The 26,992-nt window shown below is 49.0% G+C and overlaps 9 protein-coding genes across 9 annotated transcripts; 3 read left to right on the forward strand and 6 right to left on the reverse strand.

Annotated features, from left to right (window-relative positions):
- Window positions 1–44: 44 nt before the first annotated feature.
- On the forward strand, window positions 45–913 carry VFPPC_02420 (glycoside hydrolase family 75; the record flags this gene model as incomplete). Its single annotated transcript, XM_018282069.1, has 3 exons — window positions 45–213; window positions 270–601; window positions 653–913. 3 exons carry the CDS (start codon window positions 45–47, stop codon window positions 911–913), a joined length of 762 nt encoding a protein of 253 aa, XP_018146382.1.
- Window positions 914–2,076: 1,163 nt separating this feature from the next.
- On the reverse strand, window positions 2,077–2,433 carry VFPPC_13265 (hypothetical protein; the record flags this gene model as incomplete). The annotated part of the gene is made up of 1 exon (XM_018291042.1): window positions 2,077–2,433. The coding sequence occupies one exon, from the start codon at window positions 2,431–2,433 to the stop codon at window positions 2,077–2,079; it is 357 nt and encodes a 118-aa protein (XP_018146383.1).
- A 1,936-nt stretch (window positions 2,434–4,369) lies between these two features.
- Window positions 4,370–5,707, reverse strand: VFPPC_02421 (RNAse P Rpr2/Rpp21/SNM1 subunit domain-containing protein; the record flags this gene model as incomplete). The annotated part of the gene is made up of 2 exons (XM_022428277.1): window positions 4,370–4,835; window positions 4,899–5,707. The coding sequence occupies 2 exons, from the start codon at window positions 5,705–5,707 to the stop codon at window positions 4,370–4,372; spliced, it is 1,275 nt and encodes a 424-aa protein (XP_022284548.1).
- Window positions 5,708–8,064: 2,357 nt separating this feature from the next.
- Window positions 8,065–8,289, forward strand: VFPPC_15495 (hypothetical protein; the record flags this gene model as incomplete). Its single annotated transcript, XM_018293248.1, has 1 exon — window positions 8,065–8,289. The coding sequence occupies one exon, from the start codon at window positions 8,065–8,067 to the stop codon at window positions 8,287–8,289; it is 225 nt and encodes a 74-aa protein (XP_018146385.1).
- A 1,002-nt stretch (window positions 8,290–9,291) lies between these two features.
- On the reverse strand, window positions 9,292–9,636 carry VFPPC_17596 (hypothetical protein; the record flags this gene model as incomplete). The annotated part of the gene is made up of 1 exon (XM_018293250.2): window positions 9,292–9,636. One exon carries the CDS (start codon window positions 9,634–9,636, stop codon window positions 9,292–9,294), a length of 345 nt encoding a protein of 114 aa, XP_018146387.2.
- A 447-nt stretch (window positions 9,637–10,083) lies between these two features.
- VFPPC_02423 (hypothetical protein) lies at window positions 10,084–12,018 on the reverse strand (the record flags this gene model as incomplete). The annotated part of the gene is made up of 1 exon (XM_018282071.1): window positions 10,084–12,018. One exon carries the CDS (start codon window positions 12,016–12,018, stop codon window positions 10,084–10,086), a length of 1,935 nt encoding a protein of 644 aa, XP_018146388.1.
- A 1,230-nt stretch (window positions 12,019–13,248) lies between these two features.
- On the forward strand, window positions 13,249–14,068 carry VFPPC_13266 (ARP2/3 complex; the record flags this gene model as incomplete). Its single annotated transcript, XM_018291043.1, has 3 exons — window positions 13,249–13,254; window positions 13,391–13,786; window positions 13,892–14,068. The coding sequence occupies 3 exons, from the start codon at window positions 13,249–13,251 to the stop codon at window positions 14,066–14,068; spliced, it is 579 nt and encodes a 192-aa protein (XP_018146389.1).
- Window positions 14,069–14,371: 303 nt separating this feature from the next.
- Window positions 14,372–16,177, reverse strand: VFPPC_13267 (tRNA (adenine-n -)-methyltransferase non-catalytic subunit; the record flags this gene model as incomplete). Its single annotated transcript, XM_018291044.1, has 1 exon — window positions 14,372–16,177. One exon carries the CDS (start codon window positions 16,175–16,177, stop codon window positions 14,372–14,374), a length of 1,806 nt encoding a protein of 601 aa, XP_018146390.1.
- A 656-nt stretch (window positions 16,178–16,833) lies between these two features.
- On the reverse strand, window positions 16,834–18,607 carry VFPPC_02424 (phosphate-repressible Na+/phosphate cotransporter Pho89; the record flags this gene model as incomplete). Its single annotated transcript, XM_018282072.1, has 2 exons — window positions 16,834–17,024; window positions 17,083–18,607. 2 exons carry the CDS (start codon window positions 18,605–18,607, stop codon window positions 16,834–16,836), a joined length of 1,716 nt encoding a protein of 571 aa, XP_018146391.1.
- Between the last annotated feature and the right edge of the window lie 8,385 nt (window positions 18,608–26,992).

A 26,992-nucleotide genomic window follows, 5' to 3' on the forward strand; every position in this document is an offset into this window, starting at 1 on the left:
TATCAATCAGCAAACTTGTCAAGTGCCATTCTCAATCAATCAAAATGCATCGCGCAACTATCTCCGCTGCCGTGGCTACTCTCCTTGCAGGCAATGTCCTTGCAAGAGATGTCCCCTCCAACGTCAAGGCTCTGTATGACTCCATCAGATCATCCGGGTCATGCAGCAACGTCTTACAAGGAGGATTCTTCAGCCAAGAAGACGACTCCAAGGGTACACCCATGCCTGAAAAGCTTAAGCCAATTATCGCGTACTAACACTTGGACCAGACTTCTGCTACTGCGGTGACCATCTTCAGGACAAGGGTATCATCTACCTCCAAGGCAATGGAGGTCAACTCGTCAACATGGACATTGACTGTGACGGTCACCTAGGTCAGGGGAACGGAGACTGCGATAGCTCCGGCGATACCCAAGGCCAGACAACCTTCGGAGATACCGTTGCCAGCTACGACAAGGGCATCGATGACCTCAATGCCTACGTGCACTCATACGTGGTTCTCGGTAACCAGGGCAGCGGAGACGGTTACGTTGAGTACGACCCTCAGGGCGATGGTGTCGAGCCACTGTCCGTTGTCGCAGTCGTTTGCGGAGACAAGATGGTAAGTCCTTTAATCAGAAAGATCATTTTCAGAAAACTAAATAAGACATAGTTCTACGGTGTCTGGGGAGATACCAACGGTGACGACGGCCCACCACTGGTCGGCGAAGTCTCTCTTTCTCTTGGCCAGGCTTGCTATGGCCGCGCTGTCAATGGAAATGAGGCCCACGATGACAACGACGTGCTGTACATTGCTTTCAAGGGCAGCAATGCTGTTCCCGGAGCTGATGGTGCTGATTGGGGTGCGAGCAGCTTTGACGACTTTGAGAACTCTTTGGCGTCTTTGGGTGACAGTCTTGTTTCTCAGCTGTAAGCGGACTGCCTTTAGGGGTCTACCTTGGAGCAAACGTATATAGTGTCAATTCACTTCAATAGTGCTGTATTTAGTGCTGTATATAGCCCATATGGACATCACAGAATCTTCTTCAACACTCATTGGCTTAGACTCGATTTTATGTTGCTCGCAATAATAAAGTGAGTGGAAAGAACACTTGCCGGAGTCTTGATTCCATTCATCATCCCGGATTCTTAGAATATCACATTCCAGGTACGATCTTCATCTCCTTTCAACATAAATATGATAACCTTACAACTAAATCTTTCGACCTGTGAATAAGCCATCATACACACCCACCCACGCAGCAGCAACACGAGGAACAACACTGACAGCAGCACAAACATACTCCACAGTATTTATATGCTCAATTGACTATACACATATCCCAATCCACTTACTGCGCCCAAAACGTAACATCATCCCACTTAACAGTAATACTCCCCGAACCACTATTCGCCGTACAACAGTCGAGTATAGAGCTGGAATCACAACGGACCCAGTTTCCTTTCTCAAAGGAGTTTCTAAATTATGGGTGCTTTAACCTAAGCAGTTCCTACGTCTTAGTAAGTTACCTAAGCATGCTCCTAAGCCAGTAATAAAGCAGTATTGCAGTCTGTCTGCTGTTATTTTCACCTACGTTTTTGTTTTTTTTACGGGTTTCAAGTTTAATTGCCAACCGCCACTCGTAGATGCCTCATTGCATCTAGCTATGCCCATGTCTCTGTTCAAGGTTTTCAAGGTTAGCTACCTGCCGAGAAATTCGTTCAGATCCTCGAACTCGTTACTGCTGCAAAGAGTCTAGAGCATAAAATATCACTTCCGAAATAGATTCCGATGCTAGAAACTGTGAACAGACACAACTCAACCTCGCGTTATATAAGTTACTATTTTGTGATTACGCTCTAGTACTATAGCATACGTTTTTGGAGTGGACATATCCCCTGTCCACCTGTCTCCTAACTTCAACGCACATTTCCTCCTACAAATGTCGAATTAGCTCCACGCTATCCGTACATGCTGTTGGCATATTTTGAACCGACAGCTTCTATTATGTTTGCGAACCGCCTTCTCACCCTACACGTTGTTGCTCATTTCCCATGCTCCGGAACGAAAGAAGCACTACCCCGCGCGGTAGTAATTTAATCGATGTGAATCTTCAGGACTAATCCCCAGTCGTATTTGCCCTTGCGTTTGCGTACACCAGAATTTTTTTGGAACGTGTGCTTATACCTGGATCCGTCACCAGGTTCGTATTCGAACCATCCGGCATTATTCCCCGATGAGTATGACACAACAGAGGTCTGGCGCATGTCCTTGTCGCCCCTATCTGCCCAACACCGGGTCCAAACTCTTCCTCCGAAAAAGTTGGTGTAGTCAAGCGAAAAGTACTTGCCTGCAAAGAAGCAAGTTAGAAAGTTAATCTCCTTAACTGCGTTGACACCCGGGGCGACTGAAGCTGTCAGGGCCAACAGCGTAATAAGGTTGGTTTTAAGCATTGTGCAATAACGATATAATTCAGAGCGTGATAGTTGTTAGTAGAGTCTTGTGAAGACAAGCTTCTTAAATCTAAAAAAAAGCAAGTGCTAGATGCGTTCTTCCTTATACTTATATACATAATAGTAAGAGTAGATTTACTTGTGATAATGCTTATAATTCTTCGCGTCTACCGCTATTGCTGTTGATTTGTAAGATACATAGCTATTGTTGTTTCTATCCGGACCAATAGGCACTGGCCACTTAGGATCGGTCTCAACTCCAAGGTAGTTTTGCTGATCTACAATTGAGTAGTGGGTGCTTAGTATGTCTGAATGCTTAACTTGGTAATATTCTCCATCGTGTGACTATGGCGTTGTCGAAACTTGGGTGTTTCCTCCCGCCTAAACTAACTACCATAAATTAAGCGCCCTCGCAGCGTAATCAAATAGTTACGCAAGCCTACGAGGCCAAACGCAGCCCGTGCGTTAATAACAGGGGAAGAAAAGCCCAGTCTCCTAATGCGCAGCCGACACGTCACATCGAGGTGGTTTCATATATTTGTCGACTCCAAGAGTTGACCGATTTACAACAACTTCAGAGAACGAACCGATGGGGGCTCGGTGACCTAAGTTGACCAGATCAGCGTTTAATTGTGTGTTAGCTATCAAAGTGAGGTATTAAACGCATTGTCGTGGTATCCATGGCATTGTTTTTGAAAATGTCATGGGAACAAAGAGATCTCAAGTCAGTAAGGCTATGATACTTTAATGCCGCCGGCAGGCAATTCAAAGCAGGCATCTCACGATTGTCCGCTCGAACTGAGGGAATACATGAACGCGCAGCGGACCCTGCGCGATGACGTATTCAAACCGAGGAACCTTTTTGTTCCAAAACGAAATGATCACATGGCGGTAAAAACACACCACGAGGTATATCGGTGCACAGGCGTAGATCGGCCGTGTCATACTACAGACCGCACAATGGTCTTAACACGTCCTGTCGGCGGGACCATGTGTTGAGAAAGATGTCATCTAACTCGCGGAGCAAGAATGTTGATACGATGGTTTTGGACTCTGTACCTCCACCATGTCCGTGAGTCCGATGTTTGGGGAAAAAAGTCTTGTCTCCTGCTTAGAGCTTGCTGAGGAATCCCGTCTACACCTCATCACTCTATATCACGTTCTTAGACGTAGCCCTGTTTGACCAACTTCATTAGCGCCGTTTTATTTGAATCACTGCTTTACACTTTTACCCGTGCCACATACTGGCAAGTCCCGGCTCATAACGAAAGACCAAATTGGGCTATTTAGAGAACTCATCGAGGCAGGAGTCGCTGGTATACTAACCGCTGCCTTAACTGCCCAGGAATCAATCTATTAGCTTCAACTCCAAGGGGCAAGTGATCTGCGTTGCCGGCCCTCCCGGATCTATTTCCGATACTTACACATAACTGGGTAGATTCAGGAACTCCGTTGCCTGCTTTCAATTCACGCAATAACTTCATACTGCTGGCGAGGAGCAGATAACCTGTTATGATGCATCAAAGGTGGTATTTCCGTCCAATCCTTCCACGGAAAGTCATTGTTGCAATGTGACATATCCCGCCCGCATTGCAACCTGGCAAGCCCTGCACCAGGGACCCGGAATTGACGTGGCATTACCGGTGGCATGCGCGGCATTCATGGAAAGTTTCTGGGCTTGTATTGAGTAGGTACCTAGGTATCCAAAGTATTCCCAAGCTTCACAGCTACTGAGTCAGTCACACAAATAGCCAAGTTGGGCCATGTTTCCATTCAATAGTCATATTTCGTTGTTGGTCATTCTAATATAGGGGCTAACAAAACAAGAAGGGGGTATAGCATCCTAAGTGCCAATAATGTGAACAAATAGGCTAACCAAGTACATAATTCCTCGTTCGAGCTGCTTCACCACCAGTTTCAGTATATCCCCCGTGTTCTACGCTCGATGTACTTCAGTCTGACGATGCAACGGACGAATTGGCGAAGGGAATGTAAAGTTACGACGAGCGTAGTCAACCTTTGTCAGACATTCCAAGCTTTCTGCATGAGGTCGAGTATTTGCAGCTTCAGCTTCACGTAGCCAGAAGTTGTGTCGTGTGGAGATAGAATGGAATCTCACGGTCGAGGTGCTGAAATTTAAGACAGCCTGCTTGGTTTTCGCATCAGAACGCAGTGGCATAGCCGCTCTCTCCATAGGCGGAGAAATTTTCCACTCGCAAGCCAAGACAGCAAATCGGACCTTCTCGGGACTTTTATGTCGGCAAAGTGAGCTCTCTTTGGCGTAGCTCACATAACTTGATCGGAGCCAGGACATTATCTGATTTACATCTGTGTTCATGATCCATTCCTGCTCGTTGGCTTCGTGGTATGATCTATTGCCGGCTTGGAAGCGTTGCGTATACCTAGATTCATCTGGTCATCAGCAGCGTGCAAGGGGATAGACTCAACCGCAGGTATTGGCTCACATGCTCGGACCCTTTGCTTGGGTCCCATCAACACAATGTTGTGACTTGCTCTTGTGGACAACGAAGTAGTCTATGAAGAAGAACTCTTCTAAATTTGGGAAATGTCTTGCTAGTAACTGGTAGAGATGCGCTGGGTAAATGCCCTTGTGAGTTGTACCCGCGCTCTTCTTGCAGACGTCACAGCGGCATAGCTTCTTGGTCGGCTGCCATATATGTGAGAATCGGACCGCGACCCTCTTTACATGACAAAGTTCTGGACAATCCGGGATTGTCTCCAAATTGCCGTTGCTCTGGTATAGGCTTGGGGGAAAGTAGTCCAGATATATCAAATCTGGCGATCTTCCAAGGGATATGATACTCCCGTTGCCCAATCTGAGAGTTTCGGGTCTGCTTGCTAGTCTCTTGGCAACACTTCGAGATTCCAAGCACGTGCTTGATAATGTAGCAAGTTGCCTTCGAAGGGCCTTGTAATGCGACACGTCTGCCCTGGGGCAGGGGCCAACAGGTATCAAGTGCACACGGTGTGCTTCTCTTGGCGTCTTGTCGGCTCTGAGCACCTTGAGCATTGCCTCTCCTTCATCGGACTCTTCCGTACCCTCCGTCTCTTCATGGGCCATAGAACTTGGGACTCGCCTCTCAGTCCAACTCCAATCAGCATCGCTTGTCTGCAGTTTGAGGAAGTGGATGCCTGGAGTAGAAAGATAGGCTTCCCAGATTCGTTGTCGTATCTCGGGCGGCAAGCGCAGAAATATTGTAAAGGTTCTGAACTCTTCGGGAACATCGAACTTGATCTGAAGAGGCGTGGCCATTGCGGTGGATGGAGGTTACGGCGACTCGGGATGCAGCAGGCTGAGGGTTCTGGCCAAGAAACCCAAGTGCCCTCGTCCTATACGGTTACGGGTCATGTATAGGAGTTTGACAGCGCTTCTATCGTCGAGGAGGCCAAAGCTTGGTTAGAATGTTGAAGCTGGTTTAGGTGGTTTCAAGATGACAGTCGTTGGTGGTTTTGGAAATGCAGACAAATTCACGATGCTGAGGGAGCGATGGCGCTATGGACTGGTGCAGTGATGTTGCGTATGGTCAAGTGACATGGAGAATAAAGAGTTCAGGCGCAAGAGAGGGAATGAAGAAAAGAAGCATAACATGTAATGAATGGAGAGTTTGGGTAGAAAGAGAGACAAAAGTTTGAGGAAGTTGGAGAGAAGTTCTACCTCGAGCGTGAAGTGGTCTTGCTAAGTTCATGGCGTGAAAAGCCAAGTCCAATCAAGTTTCCGGACGGTTTCATGGCTGTCCATGTCCATGTCTGTGAACCTTGAACATTGAACTGATTTGATGCCAAAATTGGAAGTCCAGGCGCTGGCTGACAGCTGCGTGGTGCCTGGCTTTGTGCAATCTGGTGGTTAGCGGCCATTTGCAGCCTGAAGCTGTCTGGTCTTTAGCAGGTACTGGGCTCTTAGTGGCTGGCTGTACAAATATAGTGGGTCGTTTCAGCATTCAAGGCATTTGCGATCGGTGCTGCCTGCCTTGGGCTGACTGACTTGCCTTCATGACTGGATCGATGGATGTCTGGTATGGTGTGTCTGGTCTGTTGACTCAACTCCAAATATTATCCCCAACAGAATCTGACCAACATCCGGAGTCTCGAATGTCAGGCGAGGCAGACGACCACCAGAGTACAGAAGTCACCATTGGGAATATTTCCAACTTGCCAGTCATCGATGTAGAATCCGCCCACTGAGCTGCTGACGGCTGCGACAAAGGGTTTTACGGCCAAACCCGGAGTTCATCACATTGCAGAGACAGCAAAAAATACCATCGACAGACTTTGACTAATCATGTCATGGATTGTTCGGCAAATGACTCCAACAGGACTAGCAGGCCTACCATGCCAGTTTCAGTCCAACTTATATGCTCGATTGCTCGATGCAATTCTCTACCAACAGCTGGCTTGACGATGACCATTGTGACAGCTTATTTCTTCGTTGTTCCGTACTGTCCGACGACACCAACCAGGAGACATGGAAGCTACCTAAGTACTCAAGCAGGAAAGCCTCCATCCATGTCTTGTTTCGACCTCGAATACTCCGTACAGCATCAGCAATCTTTAATTACATGCAGAAGATGTAGCTTCAAACCAAGGAATGGTCCCTTGGTCAGTGCGACAGTGGCACCAGGCATCCTCCAATCCAAACTGACAAGTCACTCCGTTTCCTCCACGCATCAAAGATGTCAGGGAACTGTGACATGATTCCCGACTACCGTTATGACGTAGCAAACCATTTCTTCCTTTCTTTTCTCACTATGTGTTTTTCTTTCTCTGAAGTGAGACTGGAAACAGGACCCTTGCCTCCAAGGACGTGTCGGCGGTGCTTCCTTTCCCCCGCAGCAAGAAGTTTCTACAGTAATGAGGCTGACCAAGAACGACTGGCAACCAAGTAGGGTGGCAAATCCAGTCTCGCGGAAGAGGCAAACGCGCAACGAGAGGCGGGGAAGCTCCCTTTTCAATTGCCCATTCACCATCCTCGAAGCCGAATTGTGGTGTTTTTTGCAAGCTAACTGCTGTTTAGATACCACCACTCGGGACAGAATCGAGATCACGACAACACCACCTCCTCAACATCTAAAGTCATCTCTCTCCAAGGTTCCCGGTACATCTTCGGCCAGCTAGATCTTCCCTTGATCTGTTATCGCTCAGCAACTGCTACGACGTGTTTTTACAAGACTACCCATCATATCCCCTTACCTAGGACTTGTGCCAACACACCATGAGAATCTGGTTCAATCCGGGCCACGATATTTGGACACGGGCGGATTGAGCTTTGCCACCTCGCATTCATGAATTTTAACCCAACATCTGGGCCATGCGCAGTTGAGAATTCGCCACCAGGCGCCAGCTACCCTGGCGCTCAAGTCCGTGTGACCGAATTTGCCAAAATCCCCTTCTCGCAAGGCAACAAACCCATGTTGCCGCCCGCCCTATGCGGGCTTGTAGTGGGAAACCGTTGGACCCTGGTTACATCATCTGCAGGCAGGGTTAGCTTGGATCCATTCTGATGAGCTTCTTTCACTTCCCCTCACTCCGTGCCGCCTGCCTCCGCTCCAATCAGCCACCTAGTGTCATCATCTCACGAATGGCTCGCATCTTTCAGGCCTGAGTTGGTACCCTATGAGCTGGAGAGAATGCCTACAGGGCGTAATTCCGAACCCTCAGGCGCATTTGTGGCTTCGAAATCTGGCCATAATTACGATGGCCCCGGCAACTAGGGTCGAACCGATCCCATCAACCGACGTCAGAGGCAGTGGCCACATCTCGATGGATATCTCTATTTGCGCCTCCAGAAGTGCAGGCACCGCGTTTCTCACCCGGAATGTGTCCTTGTCTGCGAAGTGAAGTCAATTTATTTTATGTGGTGCCGATTTGTTGTCTGAGAAATTTTGACATGAGCTCGAGTTGCTGCCACGAATGTTTTGTGCTCTTTACTTCAACCTTGTCACAAACTCCCCCGACGAATAGGGGAGACAGCCTTCGTCAAAATTTATCACACATGGCCATGGGATACGTAGGAAGACGCGTCTTACTTCCCCATCCTACCAAACGCTACAACCACCCTCTCAGTCGGACAAGTGCAGAAGCTTCCATTGTGTGTTACTGAGGGGCAATCCAAGTTGCGGACCCGAAATGAGGCCGCACGAGGCGGCAGCTCAGACACAGCAAGCCAATGCTGATGCCATCACACCTCGTTTTCCTCATTATTATGCCGTCATATCTTCAATCAAGTGACTGGGATAAAATGTATTCGGCCTGTAGGAACGCATCCTGATGACCCCTGCCACCGGAAATATTAGCGTCGCTGATATCTTCCAGAGCTCACTAGTCTTTGAAGATCGACATGAACTGTGTGCATCTGTTCTGTCACCGGCGAGAACTCACTGGGTCTACCCCATTTGTCTGGCTGCCTTTTTGTTTGGTCTTTGGAGGCTTTTTCTTCCTTCTCGTCTCATTTCCATTGCTGTCATGGTCAAGTCTGTTGTATCTTGACAAGCATACGCGATCTACTACATCGGCGTCAACAGGCAGTGGGCGGACCACCCATTGACATGCCCACTGGTCTGAGGCTATCTCCTAAGCACACCACCGTCCGACCTCAATCTGGAGTGGCGGTTGTGGAGCTTCGCAGGGAAGAGCACGTCTTTTACTTACAGCTTTAATGTATAGTAGATACATTAAGATAAGGAGCTGTGGCAACGTCATACCTTCTCTGAGGAGTTGCAGTCTTCCGTCGTAACACATATATTTCCCCTTGCCCCATCTCTCACCATTCGAGCTTGTGCACTCTCTGTTCTACGCTGTAACTCAAAAGAGAAGCCTAAACATCCTTGTCAACCCTTCCATTCACCAACCAACATGTTTTGATTCGAGCCTTTTGTCCGAAACGGTATGTAGATGACGATCGCATCTTCCCCAACAACAAAATAGCAGTCTAACCTGGTACACAGTTGCACCAGTAGATACTGCATACCAACTACAACATTCGTTCAATATTCCCTTCACTCTTCTTGCCAGGGACATGTAACTCGCAACAAGCTTGACTGAGTCGACCATCATGTCCCGGCCTTCTACAACAGGTGCTGTGCGCCATTTGACAACAACACAGTGCGACTCAATCCAGCTCTCTATCAGCGACACCAGATGTGCCAACATTTGATGTTGTTGATAGAGATAAAATATCCCTTTCATCTGATTAGAGCAGGCTAATCACCCCTGGTTCACCAGAACTCCCACTTCTTCACATGGCACAAATCTTGAAACCCTCACCACGGCAGTTGACCCTTCTTATAACATTAATCGATTCCTCGAGCCTTCTAAATTTGTGGCTTCTCATCATCCGGATCGAAATCTGAGAGGCCCGATAGGGTTTACGCCTCTCTCTGTGCGGGACGCAGAACAGCGTGCGAAACAGACAATTGGCAGTGTCGATGCCCTCTTTGGGTCTCACTGACGACAGATACACGGATAACAGTACAGATTGGGTTGGTCATGTTGCGCTAACAAGCTTGGAGGAGGTTCATGTTATCTAATACTGTATTAATACATTCATCTCCATTAACTGCAGATGTAGTTGCCGTGTTCTTGATCATTTTGTGGCGACTTCTCGACGCCGTAATTACTTCCGTAAAATACACATCACACCAGTCCTGCCATGCCAAGTCTAGACCTTTCCGTCAAAAAGTCTTGCATCTCCTTCGCCACGCCTGACAGCACACTACCAGAGTTCTCAGAAAGAGGTAATATCTCCGCGGCGGCAATGGAAAATATGTAGCCCACGACATCCACGATATTATTCGTAATACGCCGTTCATTCTCCAACCCCAGACGGTCTGCATTGGCTCTCAAACGCCTGAGTAGAGAATCAGCAGCCTGGTATATCGCGAAATAGTTGAGCTCAATATTAGGAATCTCATTTTGAACAGCGTACGCAACATGGTGCACCAGCTCTGGCATCGTGAGAGCAGGACGAGCCCCCGCATCCGGGGCTCTCACTCTCCCCTTGGCAGTCCCGAGCTTGCGTGCATCCGCACTTTTTGTGCCTGATTCTGTTTCCTGTAGATTCTGTTGCGTCTTGAACGAACCACTTGCCTCCAGGACTTGATGTACGAGCTCTGCGTTCAGTCGCTGTGGGTTCATTGCCCGTGCTTCGGTCCATCGTGATGCCGGCCCTTGGAAGAGGAGATCTCGCATACCAGCTTTCGACATTTGCACATTCACAGTGCCATGCTTCCCTTTGCGGCGTTTGGTAGCATTGAGCCAGTTCGTCGGTGATATACAGCGGCTCAGGCAATAATTCTTGAAGTGAGCTTCAGGCGATGATGGTAGCCCCGCGCCAACAAAGAATGCCTGCGTTCCTTGGATGGCGATGAGGCGATTGAGGTCTGGCCAGTCTAGTTCGGCAGATGCGTTGTATTTCTGTAGGTGCTGCCGTGCTGCTTCATACAGTTGCACAGCGTGCAGCATGACTCCCGGCTTCGCGGCGTATCGAATACCTGTAGTGTGCAGAGTGACTCGGCGATGGTGTATCCAAAGGCCGCAAAAGAGCGGGTTGTGTAGAAGAAAGGGTGATTGTCGGCTAGTCGTATCTCTAGAGCTGAGAAGAGCTGTGAAGATGTCCATGCCGTGACGAACCTTGGAAGTGTCACATAATTTTTCTAGATCTTTGCACAGGGCGTTGCTAGGATCAACTGCCATGACGGTCTCAAGTAACTTGACAGTCGAATTATTGAAGCCGCGAAAATCGGCCAGTGGTTTGGTGACATTGGGTCCAAAGAACCGCAGTGTGTCAAGGTAGTTTTGAGTGGCAAAACAAAGCCATATGGGAATCTCGTCCATATGAAACATGGCCTCGATCCCACGGGCAAACTCGTCCTGCACTGCAAGCCCCCTCATCATCGAGAGAGTGCAAATATCGGGTATAACCTCTATTATGGCTGCCTTATCGTATGCCCAGCGTTGGTCGGGACGGATGTCTAAGCTTGCCGATTGGGGGTCAAAGTACCCAAATTTTTCTGTGTACCTAGGAACCTCCTTTGAACCATATGGCAGCCCCTTTCGAATAGCCTGCAGAAAGCTTGCCACATTGAACAAGAGACTAGCTCCAACCTCATAGCAGCTAAAGTTCATCTCATCGGAGGGTCGGGCCCTGTAGTCGGGGTCGAGATCCAGCGCGGAGCAAGCAGCAGTGTACAATGTTGGGATCAACACCATGGTGCCACCGTGCTTCTTCGGCAAAGGTGAAATATCTTCCTCAATAGTTTTAGCAAGCTCGAGTGCCAAGTTGACGCCAACCGCAGCCGCTGCCAAATCTATTTTGCCATCCTGGTACGCCTCCCACAGGTCAAAGATCTCCTCTCGCAGACGTTCAAAATCCTGCATCAGAGCCATAAAGGCGAATATGCACTCGCCTCCTGCATCTTCCTCTTCAGCAACGAAGTCGAATTCTTGCACTTGATGAATTGTTGAAGCCACGTCTGGTGCGTTCAGGAACTCCTCAGACGGCTCATAAACTTGCAAGACGCTGAAGATGTTGGACTTCCTGCTACTGGCCGTCTTCTTAGTGTCATTCATGTCTGCTTCCGCCGCGGTGTAGCGCGTGTTGGTGGTGGTTGCTTAGGCCTGAGGCTTGAACAAGAGTTCATGGACCTTCTCCAAAATGACAACGAAATGAGCATGTGTCTTGTTTGGTCCATCGTCCAAATGTGGTTGAGTTTCGCCAAAGTATAGTACGGAGCCTTTCTGGCGCAGATAGTACGTTCCAAAGATTTCTTGACACGCAATGGTATCTCAACGGTAGTCTCATCCGGCGATGGCGCCATCTCCAATTTACTAGAGATGAACTCAGCCAAGGGAACAAAATCTCGTACCGCGAGCACATGCTTTGCCTCTGGCATGGGACACAGCCCACTTCCTGACTTCATAGCAGACATGGCAGCTTGTTTTTTGTTTTGCCAGTTTCCGTGCCTTGCCCTTGAGCCGCCAGGAAGGGACCGACTCCCCAGTTGGCTTTGCGAGCTGGCCCTCATATCCGTGCTGCTTGGCCGTCGCTGCTAACCACGAGGCGATGACGGTGGTATCAAGCTTGTACTGTTGATAGGTCGACACGAGGCCCGGAGACAACATATTGAGGTGCGGTTTACTCGGTAGATGTGTGTGATGTTGCAGTTCGAAGTGCGTTGTGGCCGTCTTTCATTTAAACTGCGTCAGGGGTAGTGTTGGACAGCCACACGTCCCTCGCTCAACCCCCCAATCGTAAATGAGAAATATGAACATGGTAAGTAACCAACTTGAATGAACAGTCTGTTGCATTGTGACTATGGAAAACTGTTGTTAATGCGTAGCGGAGTCCTGTTGTCTGCATCATCCAATATCGATGTTGGATTCATGGCGGCGCCAGGTGATGCCTGACAAAGCGTAGATATTGATGTTTTCGAGCAAAGGGCTCGTATACGCGAAAAAAGAGCATGGCGTGCCTTTGAGGCTCAATGAAGAAAACGCGACCGCTGCGATCACATTGTAATATTCTTTTTTGTTGCATTGTCAACAAATTGAAGTTGATGTAGATGAAGTTGACATTTGAGCCACACCTCACACCTTTGTGCCACAGAGTACCCAGCCACACGTTGCACCGCCACCAGCATCAATGGCTGACTGCGCCCCACTCATTTACGACAGGTCAAGGTCAGGAAGTTGCTCCCATCAGCCCCGCCAACCACAACGCCGCGCAATTGCGAACATCATCACCAACCCACCACCTCCACCATCATCGTTGAGCTCTCCCGCTCTGCTCTACAAACCAAGATGCCGGTACGTCTATGCTTACCTTAGCGATAGTCTTCGGATTTCTCCATATCTGCTTCCATGCTGGCTCTGCTCTCTACCCTCCTACCCCCGCATCAAGAAGCTCTCACAACGTCATCAGCAAGCTAACAATGCTCACCAGGCCTACAACTCCATCTTCAACAACGACCCCAATCCTCCCCGCCTGATTGGCAACTTCCCCATCCTCCCACTGCGCACCAAGACTCGCGGACCGGCCTACACTCTCCCCATTCCGTCACCTCCGCTGCCAGCCAACGAGTCGCCTGACCCTGACAGCGAGAGCTACGACATCCTCGACGAGATCATCTCCCTCTTCCGCGCCAACACCTTCTTCCGAAACTTTGAGATCCAGGGTCCGGCTGACCGCTTGCTCGTCTATGGAATCTGGTTCTTGAGCGATTGCCTGCAAAAGATCAAGCCAAATGCCACAGTGAGGGACGCACAGAAGGATGTCATGAACTTGGCGTTGGATTTGAACTTTGCCATTCCTGGGGACCCAGGCTTCCCCTTGAATCAGGTATGCGCTGCTGTTCTTTTGAGTTTCTGCTTTGCGGCAGTGTAAAGCTCTTCGCAAAAAGGATCAAAAACTGAAAATTGGGCACGTGTCTAACTTCCTTCCCAGATGTACGAACCCCCTCGCGATAGACAGGACGCCGAACAACTCAGGCAATACATGTCTCAAGTACGACAGGAGTTGGCGACGAGATTACTAGCACGAGTTTACGCGGACGATGAGGCGAAGCCCAGCAAGTGGTGGTTGAGCTTCACAAAGAGAAAGTTTATGGGCAAGGCACTGTAACGGACAATCAATGGGCAACCTCTGGGGTCAAACGACACATAGCATTTTCTACTATACAAACCTTCAATGATACGATGCAAAAGCTGCAGTACTTGTCTCAACTCTTGCCATATTGCTTGCTCGCCTTGTCACTCGCCAAATAGGAACTGAGCCAGGATCAACTTGGACTATGTGACTGATGTATTCAGGGTATCACTCCTTGTACAAATCTATTCAAGCACGTTGTTATCCTAAGCCCTTCCCCTAAGATAAAACTCCAGTTTCAATGCAAGTCACTCAACCAATGCACTCCATACTCAAGCTTTATGCACCGTCCACCTTCTTCTTCTGAAACTTGCCTCTCGCAGAAATTCTCCCCTCAGCCGGAATGGTCCTCCATCCCGTAAACAAGAACCCGTCGGCACCTCCTCTACTCGTCATAAACGGGTGTGTCCTCCCCGGCAAGACTTGCCATCTCCTCGCTCTACTGCTTTGCACGGAAGCGCCAAGCACTAGCGTAGGATTAATAGGAAACTCTCTCGTGCCCCCCCACCGATCTAGCTCGGCTTGCGACTTTCCCTCTGCTTCCGCGGGCGGTGATGATACCCATGCTGCTCGGCGGCCAATGCTGAAACAATCAACTAGCTGGGCCAACGGTTCAATCGTAGGTGAGTAGATTGCGATGGGGGAACCACCTGACAACAGGGGGAGCACCTGACGCAGTATTGATATGGGATCCATGGTGCTCGCTACTGCAAGACCGGTGAAGCCGCCAGCTCGCGTCTTGTCAACAATTTCGTTGGTTCGCGCCCATCTCCGGCGTTTGCGGTGATAGTTTCCACGGCGATTGGGTTTCCAAGACGCGAGCTGTTCGCTGGTTATGTCCTCTGGCTTTTCAAAGTAGACGGCGTCCTCGGCTGGATCGACTAGTTGTAGCCACGAGATGGGAAGGAGGTTGGTGAAAAGAGGATGATAGGGGTATGATGGGTTGGCGTCTGTGGCGTCGTAGTCAAAGTATCGAAGAATAGAGAGGTTCGGCTGTGAATTGGTGTGGATGAGGGTAATGGTATTCGTGAGAGCGTAGTGCTCATCCAAATCGTCGCGGCGGGGATGCTTCCTATGCGTCCTTTGTGTCTGTGGTGACGATGGAGGATTGTGTTGTTCAGAGGTGCCATTTGTATCCGCTTGCTCGTGCAACGCTTCTGTTTGTTGTCTCTCTCCGTGATTCTCTGATGCGTCTTCGTCGTCTTCCCTAGTCGGCTCCGGATGCAGTATCCCCATCCTTTCAGCCATAGCAGCAACCAACAAACCGCCCGTATCGTCCACCGCCAACCATCTCCCACCATGAGGTTCACTCACCCCTGACACCGGCTCCCCTCCAAAGTGCACATCTGCCCAGCACCCCAACAAACCCATCATCTCCAGCCTCATCTCCAAAATCTTCCCAGCATCCCTATCCTCGAGCAGCCACTGACCAAGGAGGACAACATCCAGGGGCAGCACAGTAAACCGCCTCAGAAACTTGCGCTCCTTCAAGAGCTTATATTTCGCCAACGAGTATGTCGTCTTTTGATCAATCGCCGTATGTGAGAGCATAAGTTTCGCAATGAGGTCTTTACCAGCCGCTGCACCCTTGCGTTTCAACACTTCGATCTCGTCTGCTGTGAGCGTCTGTCGCGCCGAGTCGTCGATGACTTCGCGATTTGACCGCGCAACGACTTTTCCAGTCTCATCTACGAGAGCAAGTTCTTCTCCCTCGCCGGCCACGATGGCCGCCTCTCCGTCCGTCGGTTCATTCTGGTTCGTCTCTGCGAGGATGTCGGCGTTGAGTTCCGTTCCGGGGACGACTCGTAATCGGGAGAATTTTTCGCCGTCGCGCTTCTCTTGGATTTCATAAGTAAGATGGAATGGACGTTCTATGAGTAAGTTACTCGGAAATGAGCCGTATTTTCCGAGAGAAATTGTTCTACAAAACAACACGACGGTCAGTGGTACGGGTCGGAACTGGGGCGGTGCGGTATGGGCAATGGCGGTGACGCACGTATTTGGTGTTACTTGAAGCACACGAAGGGTTTCATTTGGTAACCTCAATGCCACCCAGCCATTGGGCTGTACCACGTTCCTGGACATGGTGGCAGTGACGAGTTTGCAGCAGGATGAATCGCAGCAGATTGCAAGGTCCGTCCGCAAAAAAAAATATGGAAGCTTCCCTCACCGCGGTGAGCCCCGCCACGAAGCCCCACATTCTCACCTCGTCCAAAAACGGCCAGGACTGATGGGTGTAAGACGGGGTGAGCGTCACAGGTTTTGGGATCAAATATAAAATGCAGAGGCTTGGTATGATAAGGCATTAACCCATTGACATATGAGAGCAGTTTTTTCAAATTTTGATTGTTTTCAATAAGCGTCGATGTCAAACTACAACGCCGGCACACGCAAATCAATGCACCAAGGCCAACTTTCCAATATCCGGAGCTCCCTCAGAATCAGGATACTCGGCTGTACTCTCCGCTCTCCGCATATACGATGGCTTCTTGACGAGTTACGAATCATTTACGTTGTAAAAAAGGCCATATGGAAGTTTCCAGACGAGCATGGAAGAATTTTTATATAGGTATTAGGTAGTAAAGTACATTGACGAGGGTATTTGCTTGCTATGAACAAGTGTGAGTAGGGCTCACTTGCGATTTTCCCTTTTCAAGATTCCACCGAAGCCTCATGCACCATTTATACAGCTGTGCCTTTTAATATAAGAAAAGAATGCAGTGCCTTTGTCTGCCCATTCTCTACCAATGGGGAGCAAAGGTAATGAAACCCATGAGAATACCAGAGATCAAGCCAGCCGTAGGCACAGTAATAATCCATCCGAGATAGATCCAAGCAACCATGCGCCAGTTGATAGCACGCCAATCACCGTTGCAAAGACCTACACCTACAATGGCGCCAGTGATGCACTGGGTGGTGGAGACGGGAAGCTCTGTTGAGATGTTAGTTGAACAGTTTCAAGCACAGTGGTTTCGGAACGGGTAACGTACTGAGACGGGTGGCCATAATCACGGTAATGACAGACCCCAATTCCATGGAAAACCCACGAGATGGAGACATCAGAGTGACGCGATTACCCAAGTTGCGCATGATATGGTAACCATATGTCCAGAGACCAATAACTATGCCAGCACCTCCAAAGGCGAGAATCCAGAGGTCAACCTGTGTCTTCTTGGGGATTTTTCCGCTGTTCCAAATCTGATAGATCGTGGCATAAGGACCGACAGCGTTGGCGACATCGTTGGCACCGTGGGTGAAGGAGGCAGCAGCTGCAGTCATGATTTGGAGGAACGTATACAGAAACTCGGCCTTGTTGTCAAAATGATGGGCACGGGCGTGAATCTCCTCGACATCACCTGCAATGACAGACTTCTCGCTCTGAGCGCTGATGACATCCTGGTCGATGCCGCGGAGAAGAACCCACTTGAACCACCACCATAGTCCAGCACTAGAATACCAAACAGCATCAGGCTTAGGTCCAACAATCGACTTGTGCTTATATTCAGGACGCTGGCCAGCATCCTGAGAAATATCAGACGAAGCAACAGTCTTCTCTTGCTGGCCCTCAATATCGTCAGACGCGTCCGCGCGAGCGCGAGCCCGTCGGGCTTCAAGCTCCTCTCGGGTCAGATGTCCCTCGTAAAAGTTACGAACAACACCTGTGAAGTTCTCTGGAGCAGGTGGCACCTCACCACGGCGGAGAAGCAATGGGCCTTGGAAAATGTGCCACCACTTGAGCTGCCAATCCTCCCTGATGACAACACGGTACAGCCAAGGGACGAGGAAGAAGGAGACCAGCAGACCCCACGCAGCACCAGCAGCGACAATAACGCCAGGAATCTGAGCATCCGTCAACTTGACCTCATAGTCACCGCCCTTCCAAATCAGCAACATGACAATGAGGGAAGCTGTAATCCAGAAGTAGATGGGGACAAGGATCAGACCCTTCATGGTTGGGTTGGACCGCAGAAGCACGCCATACTTGGTGATGAGGAAGATGACGGCGCCAAAGATACCTGACAGAACAGGCGCGATAACCCAGGCCAGGAAGACCTGGACGACTCCTCCCTTGATATCGACGGAGCCATCCTTGTTATACCCAACCCAAGTAATACCGGTATTGCCCAAAGCGCCAATGCCCATACCCAAGACACCACCGAGAATAGAGTGGGTAGTTGAGACGGGCATACCGAACCGGGTGGCCATGGTAAGATAGCAGGAGGAGGCGATGACAGCGCAAACCATACCAAGCATAAGAAGCTCAGGCTTCTCCTCGAACGCATTGACGTCGACGACCTTGGTTCGAATGGTATCTGCGACACGACCACCAACGCCGAGCGCACCACTGAACTCCATCAAACTGGCACCGATCATAGCCTGGACGTAAGATATGGACCGTGATGAGACTGACGAGGCCCATGAGTTGGCAACATCGTTGGCACCGATGTTCCAGGCATCGAGGAAAGCAAAGATTGTGCCAACGGCAAGGAGGTAATCGTACTGATGGAGCGCCATGTTGGCAGTGTGGCGGTTGACCCTAACACCACTACTTTGAAGGGTCTTTTTCGCTGTGCCTAGTTGAATCCTTTTACAGGAACTAGGCTGAGGCAAGATGCGCCTGGTTCCCAAAGAGTTGGCAAAGAGGTGTCAATATGAGCAAGGGGAAGTTCACCTTGGAAGAAGAGAAGATCGGCTGCTTGAGCAGGAGACATGGGAGAATCTATATAGGCAGGTTTGATACAGGTGCGGACATGGGTGAGGCGGTCGATGGAGACCGGAGCAGAATCTTCAGTGTACTTGGGAGCAAGGGTTTGATTCTGTGCATCAAGCTGTCAGTGGGTGAATCTGAAGGAGACTAACGCATGTGGTTCCAGTTGCCACAAGGCCAAGACAAGCTACATATGGCTCGGTCTGGCCTGAAAAGCTCTTGTTGTAGCCGTGGTTCAGCTGTCCGCGCTCATTGGAGCATATCACCCGAGGACCAGGGAATAGTACTCTCTTGGGAAGGGTTGGCGCAGTTAAGGTGCCCACGCTTGTCGTGGAGACATGTCACAGGGGTTATCGAGCATGTGTGTAATAGAGGATCGACTTGATTCTTGGCGGGGTGGGTATGAAGAAGTTGAACGGTCCGCATGGCTTGATGTGTAAGGGGCAAGTTAATTGACAATAAAGCACACGACATGCCGCTCAACCATGGCAAGGTAAGGGCGTTGTGTTAGACAGACTCAGCAGGGACTAATTAACTCAAGCTCAGACAATCCAAACTTTTTATTCAAATTGGACACTCATTTGTTGACTATGTTTGAGTTAGCAGAGCCTCTGGAAGGGTGCTGTTCGTATTTCGTCGACACCAGAAGATGGTGTGGTAAACGGTTGAGTTGTTGTAAGTAATGCGGAACAAACTTGGTTCTCTTAGTCTACCCGCACATTAATGCAGCCGAGACAATGGCGTACAGCTGGAAGGCCGTCTAAAATTTCAACAGAACTTGTTGCAGGAAGATTCAAATAGATAGCAGCTGCTCAGTCTTCGAGCAATTCCCGGCATTGCCAAGTAATCATGGCCTTCTGGTTGCGACTTCTTCCCAACCGTGACCGAATTCACACATCAACATTCTCACATCCCAAGTCCCAAAATGACACGCGACCTGTAAGAACCACATGCAGAATTTCTGCAGACTTCTGATCCAAGCCGGCCATAACACGGCGAGGATAAAGACAAAAAACAACTTTAAACTCTAATCATAGCTAGCGCGCCAAGCCGAAAAGCGGATAGTGGGCTTCACAATCGTGCCAGATCTGGCAATGAGCCTCTCCTGTCGGCCAATCATACGCACTGACTTTGCACGTGTAGCAATACTTCAACTTCTCTTGACAGCGGGAACAAATAATTCTAGAAAGCCTCATCTTGGCAGTGTTCTTGGCCGTCACGGATCATGGTCAAATAGCTTGATTTGCAACACACGAAGAACCGCAGGTTTGCTTGGCTTATGTCCATGTCGCCCTATCTGTACGGTGTATCGTTCATGATTCGATAACCCCCGTCGGCCAGCCAGACATGGCGATTGAAGCACGTTTTGACCTTACCACATCCACCTCTGATGATGAATTGGTCCACTTGCTCTCTGGTGGAGGAATTTGTGTACCACTCGTCCAAACGTGACTAAAGAGCCATGAACTGGGAGGCTTTAATCCGTGGTGTACCTTAATCACTTGGTTCTAGTCATCTTCGCCGACATCCGATGCAAGGAGTAATTAGTGTAATGGCGCGACACGTTCCTGTGAGTCGCGTGTGATCAATACCTCCATTACCTGCGGCATCCTCTAACTCAGCCGTCCTTGCATATCGTTATGACAAGACTGGTTCGGTCCCAGATCCAGTCAAGCGTACCGGTGCCAAGCACGCGAGGATTCAGCTTTTATGCAACCCCGAATGAATAAACATGATTCCTACAAGTGGCAGTTTGGTTTTATGTCCAGATTGATTCTCGTGCAACGATCGAATACAAACTGTTAACCTTGCTCTGCCAGGGTGTGCCGGATGGTTCCGCCAATATACTTGTTAAGAGCAGCCCCTCTCAACGTTTGAGCCAGACTCAAAGTTTAATTCCATCTGGGACCTTCCACGTGGCATGGACTCGTATTTAGTACCTCCAGTGATAGCAGGATCACGAGGACGTTTGAGGAGTGCCTTTCTCTTCTTGGTTTGGGGTGCAAAAGTGTGCCACATCCCTGCATTTATCACCCTATCTGTCTTCTGTTCATCCGGTAACAAAACATAAACAGCTTTTGTAACACTAATATCTATTACTTGCACATACTGCAGCATTAGAGGCTTCTTAAGTCATTGATATACCTGTGGTAATAAGACTGACAATGGTTTCGTGATCGCCAGAGGGCTAGCCTGGTGGAAATATGGCACGTATGAGAGTTGACCTACCATTGAGAAAGAAAGAAATCAACGGCAACAATGAGTGTATAGGGTGCACTGACTTCCGCTTTTAGAACAGCATTTCCGGTTCGCTGCCACAGTATGGCGCAAAAGTATCTCCCACGGTTTTGACTGTACACTGCACCGATCTCCATCTCCATTTCTTGGAGAGAGGGTCAGGTTAGGTTTTCACTGTTTTAAAGATGTCAGATATACATTCCATGTGTTATTATTTCTCACACCATGCATAAAACAGCTAGACATTAACCGAGTACTCTATACCTGTTCAATTTGGTAACAAGTGGTAGACCATCTCCTACATAAAGGACTAGAATCATACCAAATAAAACACGTAAGAGCATTTGGCCTCTGTGGGTAAAGGGTGTCAATAGTGAGTGACTTGATCCTGACCGACGCTGTTGACACTATGCCAAAAATCTCATATAATGTAAAATACCGCACATTTTGGTCCATGGGCTACTGGACCCAGACTTAAACCCGACTCCTGCCCGGCTGCCCTTGTCAAAAAACGAACTTGCTAGGGCAATGTCATGTAGTTATGGGCTATCTCATATGGCGTATTTGTTTCAGCACTTCTTGCAAGTACCACAGTAAGCGGCACTGAGAACGAAAGTCAGAGACGATATACTTGAATATGGGCAGAATTAATTTGCGTACCAGTTAATTTGAGATGGGATATTCTGCTGTCTGCAGAAGGGATACAAGTCAAAGCAAGTGCGGCAGTTGTCGTTAAACCTTTCGGAGCAAGGGCGCACCATGATATCCGCCTTGATGCCAGCAGAGTCACCGGTAGTGGACTCAATGGCCATGCCCCTGACGAGACAGACCATGATGGCAGTGGAAGCTATAGCGGCGTTGAAGTACATTTTTAATGTTGACTTGTTTCTTCTAAGTTTAATTGGTAGGACAGTCGGTGCTTGATGCAGAGATTATGAGTAATAGAGGAGCGGACTGAAGGGACCTTTATATATTATAAGTGGTGTTGCTGATCCCTTTTCCAAATGTTTTCCCCTCTTCCATTAACTTTAGAAGAACCACGATAGCCCATACTTCTTGGATTCGACTTGCCAAGCTACCTTGTACAGATCGTGCCAGTACCTTCCGTAAACAGAACAGACGGGATACTGACTGAGTACTTAATTTCTTACACGTAGAACTCTTGCCTTCTAATGAAACCCGTCTATACTTGAGCATCATTCTTGGCGACGCTTGGCACGGCTGGTTGTGTAGCCTCGGCGATATCCCGAAACATCAATTATCGGCGCCCGCATCTCTTCTGCCCGTGGCATCACGTTGAGAACTCACTACAGTTGAGGAAGCAAAGCATGTCTCATGGATAATAAGTTCCACGCATCGGTGATAACAGACAACATTCCGATGCCGCATTGTACTTCTTCTGCAACCTGAAGACAAAAGTTCGCAATGCCCCCGGCCGTCATGTCGAAGCAATGCAGGCCCTCGGACTACTATTGCATAAGCGTTGTTCTACTTCTACTTCTAGTATAGTACAAAAGGCATGATCGAAGTCCCGAAATCTTGATATCCTTTCAGCAGTAAGCACATACCCTAGAAATATCAGGATTTTGCAAAATCGCAAACACCGTTGACTTCGTCTCATGAGATCGCTCAACAGCAGAATGAACTGAGATATAGATACAGTTCCAATTAGCCATAAAAATTGGAGGAAATCACCTCCGCTTGGACACGTGCCACCACCTCAAGGACGTCACATTCGCGACGGGCGGGAGTATGCATGTTGGCTCATTGTATGAGGATTGTCTTGGCGTATGCGTGTTGGTAAGCTTACACCACAGCCAAGACTGGGCTTATTACGCAAGAGTCAACAGTTTTATACTCCATAAACGACAAAAGAAGCAGCTCTGGCCCCAAAGTTGATCGCAAATCGTCTTGGCGATGACGTCCAACTAAGCCATGAGCATCCTAAAGCTTGATGTTTTGGTTCGATTCGATGTACTAATGGTATCATGTTCTACCACCATGTTGGACGCAGCTGCCAAATTGGTTTCGCTACCAAGATTGTAGTATATCCCGTAGGTATTAATAATGCATCTAAGACCAGTCAGAATCTGCGGTGTGGTTGGGAGCGCTGAATGTTTCCAAGTCTGGACATCACTCCATTGATGCACCTCTACGACATATCCAACTTGCACAGCTCGTACCATAACATGCACGCCGCTCCGATCACAAAGTATATAAGAAAGCTTTCGCCTTGAAGTTTATCGCATTATAACTACAACTTTGCGTACAACCCATCACCTCTCACATAAACTTAAACCACTGCTGTTCAACATGCAATTCAACATTCTTATTATCGCCACTGTGCTTGGCACAACGACGGCCATGGCTGTTGTCGAAAACCGTGAAACTTCTTTCCATGTCGGCAACATCGCTAAAAGAGGCTGCAGATTCATTGACAAGCAGGACTGCAATGACAGATACTGGGCCTGCCAGCAAGACAGTATTCCTTCAGCAATCAACTGGTATGTTCACTATCCTCCTTTTGTGACGTATTGTACACTGACATCATTATAGCCTTGCCACTTGCTCCCAGTGCCCTGGGCATTAAGAGACTTAGATTCAAGCCGGATGGAGGCGGTCGTGGCCGAGTTGGACTGTGGACTTACCCTGCTGCTCAGGAACATCATCAGCTATAACATTACATAAATGGTCCGTTGAGAAGTATGAATACACAACTGTTTCCACTCCTATAATATATACGTTGTCTGGGACTGAAGCAACCGATTCACGCGCTGTGCGTGCCCGGTATTGGCATATACAGTACGCCCTAACCCTTTGCATAATCACTCGCCTCCCTACTTAGTACGCCCGATGTAATTCTAACCCGGGAACGTAAAGCTGAGTTAAAAAAAAAAAAAAAGGTATTTAATCCTCTTGAAACAGCATCACAAAGGTTCGAAGACTAGTTTGCTACCCAGCATTGTGTGAGCGGATGCTCGTATAGATGTCAACGGCTATCGGCCCAAGACGCACCATTAGCTGACAGAAGTCATCTATTTGCAAATCTAAATGGAATATCATCATTGCAGCCAGTTCAATGAAAGAATACTACCACAATGGAGCCTTGCATGACTTACATGCTCCCTAGCTATGCCCGCTGTGTGGAAACAGAAATTTGAGCACAAGAGCTGCAGATTCCAGGCACAGGTCTCAAAGTGACGTTTTCAGTTACTCTGTGATGTTTTATCTATCTTATTGACTTTGAAATGATTAATTTATGATGTTGCGTAATACCCTCAGGCGAATGCATCGCAGTATCACTTACTTGACGTTGCAGTTTCCAGCGTTCGATCTCGTTAGGCATTTCGCAGGACAGGGAAAACAGTTTGCTGAAGCTGATCCTTTGACATGGTAGATTACATTAAGAGCTAGATTGTTCCGGATTTCGCTCGCTTGTTTGACTCTTGAAGCGTCCAGCCTTAAGAAAGCCGACCAAATATGTTGGCCAAGCCGTCGACGCGTCCGCAGCCCGTTAATAAGACTTTCCGCTTACATTCGAGCACAAACTAATAAATCAAAATACGCTCTAGAATATGTCGCAATATAACATATTTTACCCCGCAAAGACTTACCCAATTTTCCTACAAAATACTTGGCATTTGGCCGGGGTCACACCACGTCACTTCAGCATTGCCAGTTCAACTCGTTGGTCCATCCCCCGCGGAAATAAATGTATATCATCCCATTTTCCAGCCATCGATGCCATCATGCGGTTTGTGTGCGTGTATTTCTCGCTTTGCAAACACTCGGGGAGTACACTACCCTACGCACGTGCAACACCACAGGTCCGACTATGTCCCATTATCTTCAGTCAACTCACACTAAGGAGCAGTCAAAGCATGGACTAATGCAGAGGACAAAGTATCTTCGATAAGAGGCATTTACCAAATTTTGAGCAATTGGCCGAGAAACACCTTCGGCGGCCCTCGACTATCGTACGATTCGGCAGGAGGCGAATGTGGCCCCAGGGCTTTTGGTCGTCACAGTCCGTTCAACTCTATTGACATGAACTCACATGCCCCAATAGGAGTTAGGTCTTGGAGCTGATCCATATCCGTCAAAGAAGCACATTAGAACACATGCACACGGAACGAGCAATATCGCAGGTTGTTGGGCTGGGAACTGTCATGAAAGCCCAACGATTGTGGCTTTGGCGGCCAGTTTTCCGTTCTCATTCCCACGAATCAGTTCATCGATTTAAACACATATCGGCTAATGATCTTATGGGGAAATCAACATTGTCATGTTGGTCCATAGTCGAGGTGCTGTTGGTGCGCGTGTTGAAATCATCCGTCGGTGAAAGATGGGGCAAGGGTGGCTGGTTATGTTGTCGCTCTGGAAACTGGCTTGCAGGAGGATGATTAAAGGTTGGCGGTGACACACTATTGCCTCCTTGGCAAGACGATTGGCAAAGGCAACCTACAATTAGTAGTCTGGTAGTCAAGACATGTTGTGGATACTTGATAGTTAAATGTTGACGGTGGGATTCACAGAATGGCGGATTTGGGGCAAGTAAAATTCAAGTTTCTTGTCCACAAGAGATAGATCGGTCGCTCCTGCCGTCCGATGGCAAAAGAAGGCGCGAATGGGCGCAAGACTAACCTGACATGACATCAGGGGCAGGAAGGGGGCGGGTACGGCAGGTGGCTGGCAGCTGGCAACCAGCTGGCAAGCCTGTATCAAGTGCCAAGTACCTAGGTACCGGTAGTTGGGGAAGGCAGGCTTCGATGACAACTCGATTCTTTTTGCCTGACGACGGGCGGCAGTAGAGGTGATGCGTTGGCATTGTGGCCTTCATCGTCGGACTACGCCGTCAGAATCAAGGCTACTTTGAACCAGAAAGCATCAAATGTCTCAGAGTTTATTCTTGTCGAAAACAATGTCCTGATCTTCGAGAAAACCCTTCCATGCTTTCTAGTGGATGCGTTATCATCCCAATCCATGCGTGAGGCGGACCACTGACGCTCTCTCCGCGTGGCTTTGCGACCACCCAAACACCATCGAAATGGCTTCGTGGATCCCCACAATCTATCCAAGATCGCCTTTCGAGACATGGAGAAATACAAACCTGGGGAAATGGATACTTGAGCCGTCGGGCTACAAATGTGGCGAGACTTGGTGAGAAGGACCAGCCAAACCAGCGAACAAATGCCCTATGCCAGTTGCAGGGCAAGCTGCGTCTCGGGAGATCTTTGTGTCGAACACGAAATGATTCGAACCCCTTCACTCCCAATCACAAAGCCAAGAATACGCCATTCCCCGCTCGCTGTCGAATCTGGGGAACTGCCCCGGTCACCTCCAGTCAGCTCCTCCACAGTGTACCCCAAACATGCGCCGGTCGCCAAGGGTGGAACGCAAGCAGGCAAGAGCAATTTGGGCTTGGGACGAACAGACACGGGTCACAGCAGTCCGTGATGGTGCCAACTGTTGGCTATCATGCCGTGTCGCTGTGGATGGAGCATGTCTTGCGTCTCTTTGTGCTCCCACAAGAACCGTGTTGGGAAGATCTCCGCATGCGAAACATGCGTCTGTCGTCAAGATCAGAGTGTACAGCAATGTTCCAGCCTACCTACCTCGGCACCAAGGTAGGTAGCTCAGACGGCCAATTGCCTCATCTCCAGCGTCTACGGTTCAATAAGGCGAAGTGACATATCGACAGAACTGGCCTTGTTGCTCGCTTCCAGTGGCATGTGCGACGCATTGACTCAACCACCAACTACCGCTTTCAAGCCATCCTCTGTTCTTGGCGGGATCCTCGACCTCACCACATCTTTTTGCCGTCGGGACTTTGTGGCCACCAAATGCCACCAGCAAACCATCAGAGCGGGGGTACCCAAACAGGTCGGCTGTCGTGAAGGTGGGTATCGCCCCATGCCTGACCGGGGTCTCCCTCCAGTCTGGTCTACTTCTCC

Source organism: Pochonia chlamydosporia, chromosome 2 (assembly GCF_001653235.2).
Source record: "Pochonia chlamydosporia 170 chromosome 2, whole genome shotgun sequence".
In the NCBI taxonomy this organism is placed as follows: Eukaryota; Fungi; Ascomycota; class Sordariomycetes; order Hypocreales; family Clavicipitaceae; genus Pochonia; species Pochonia chlamydosporia.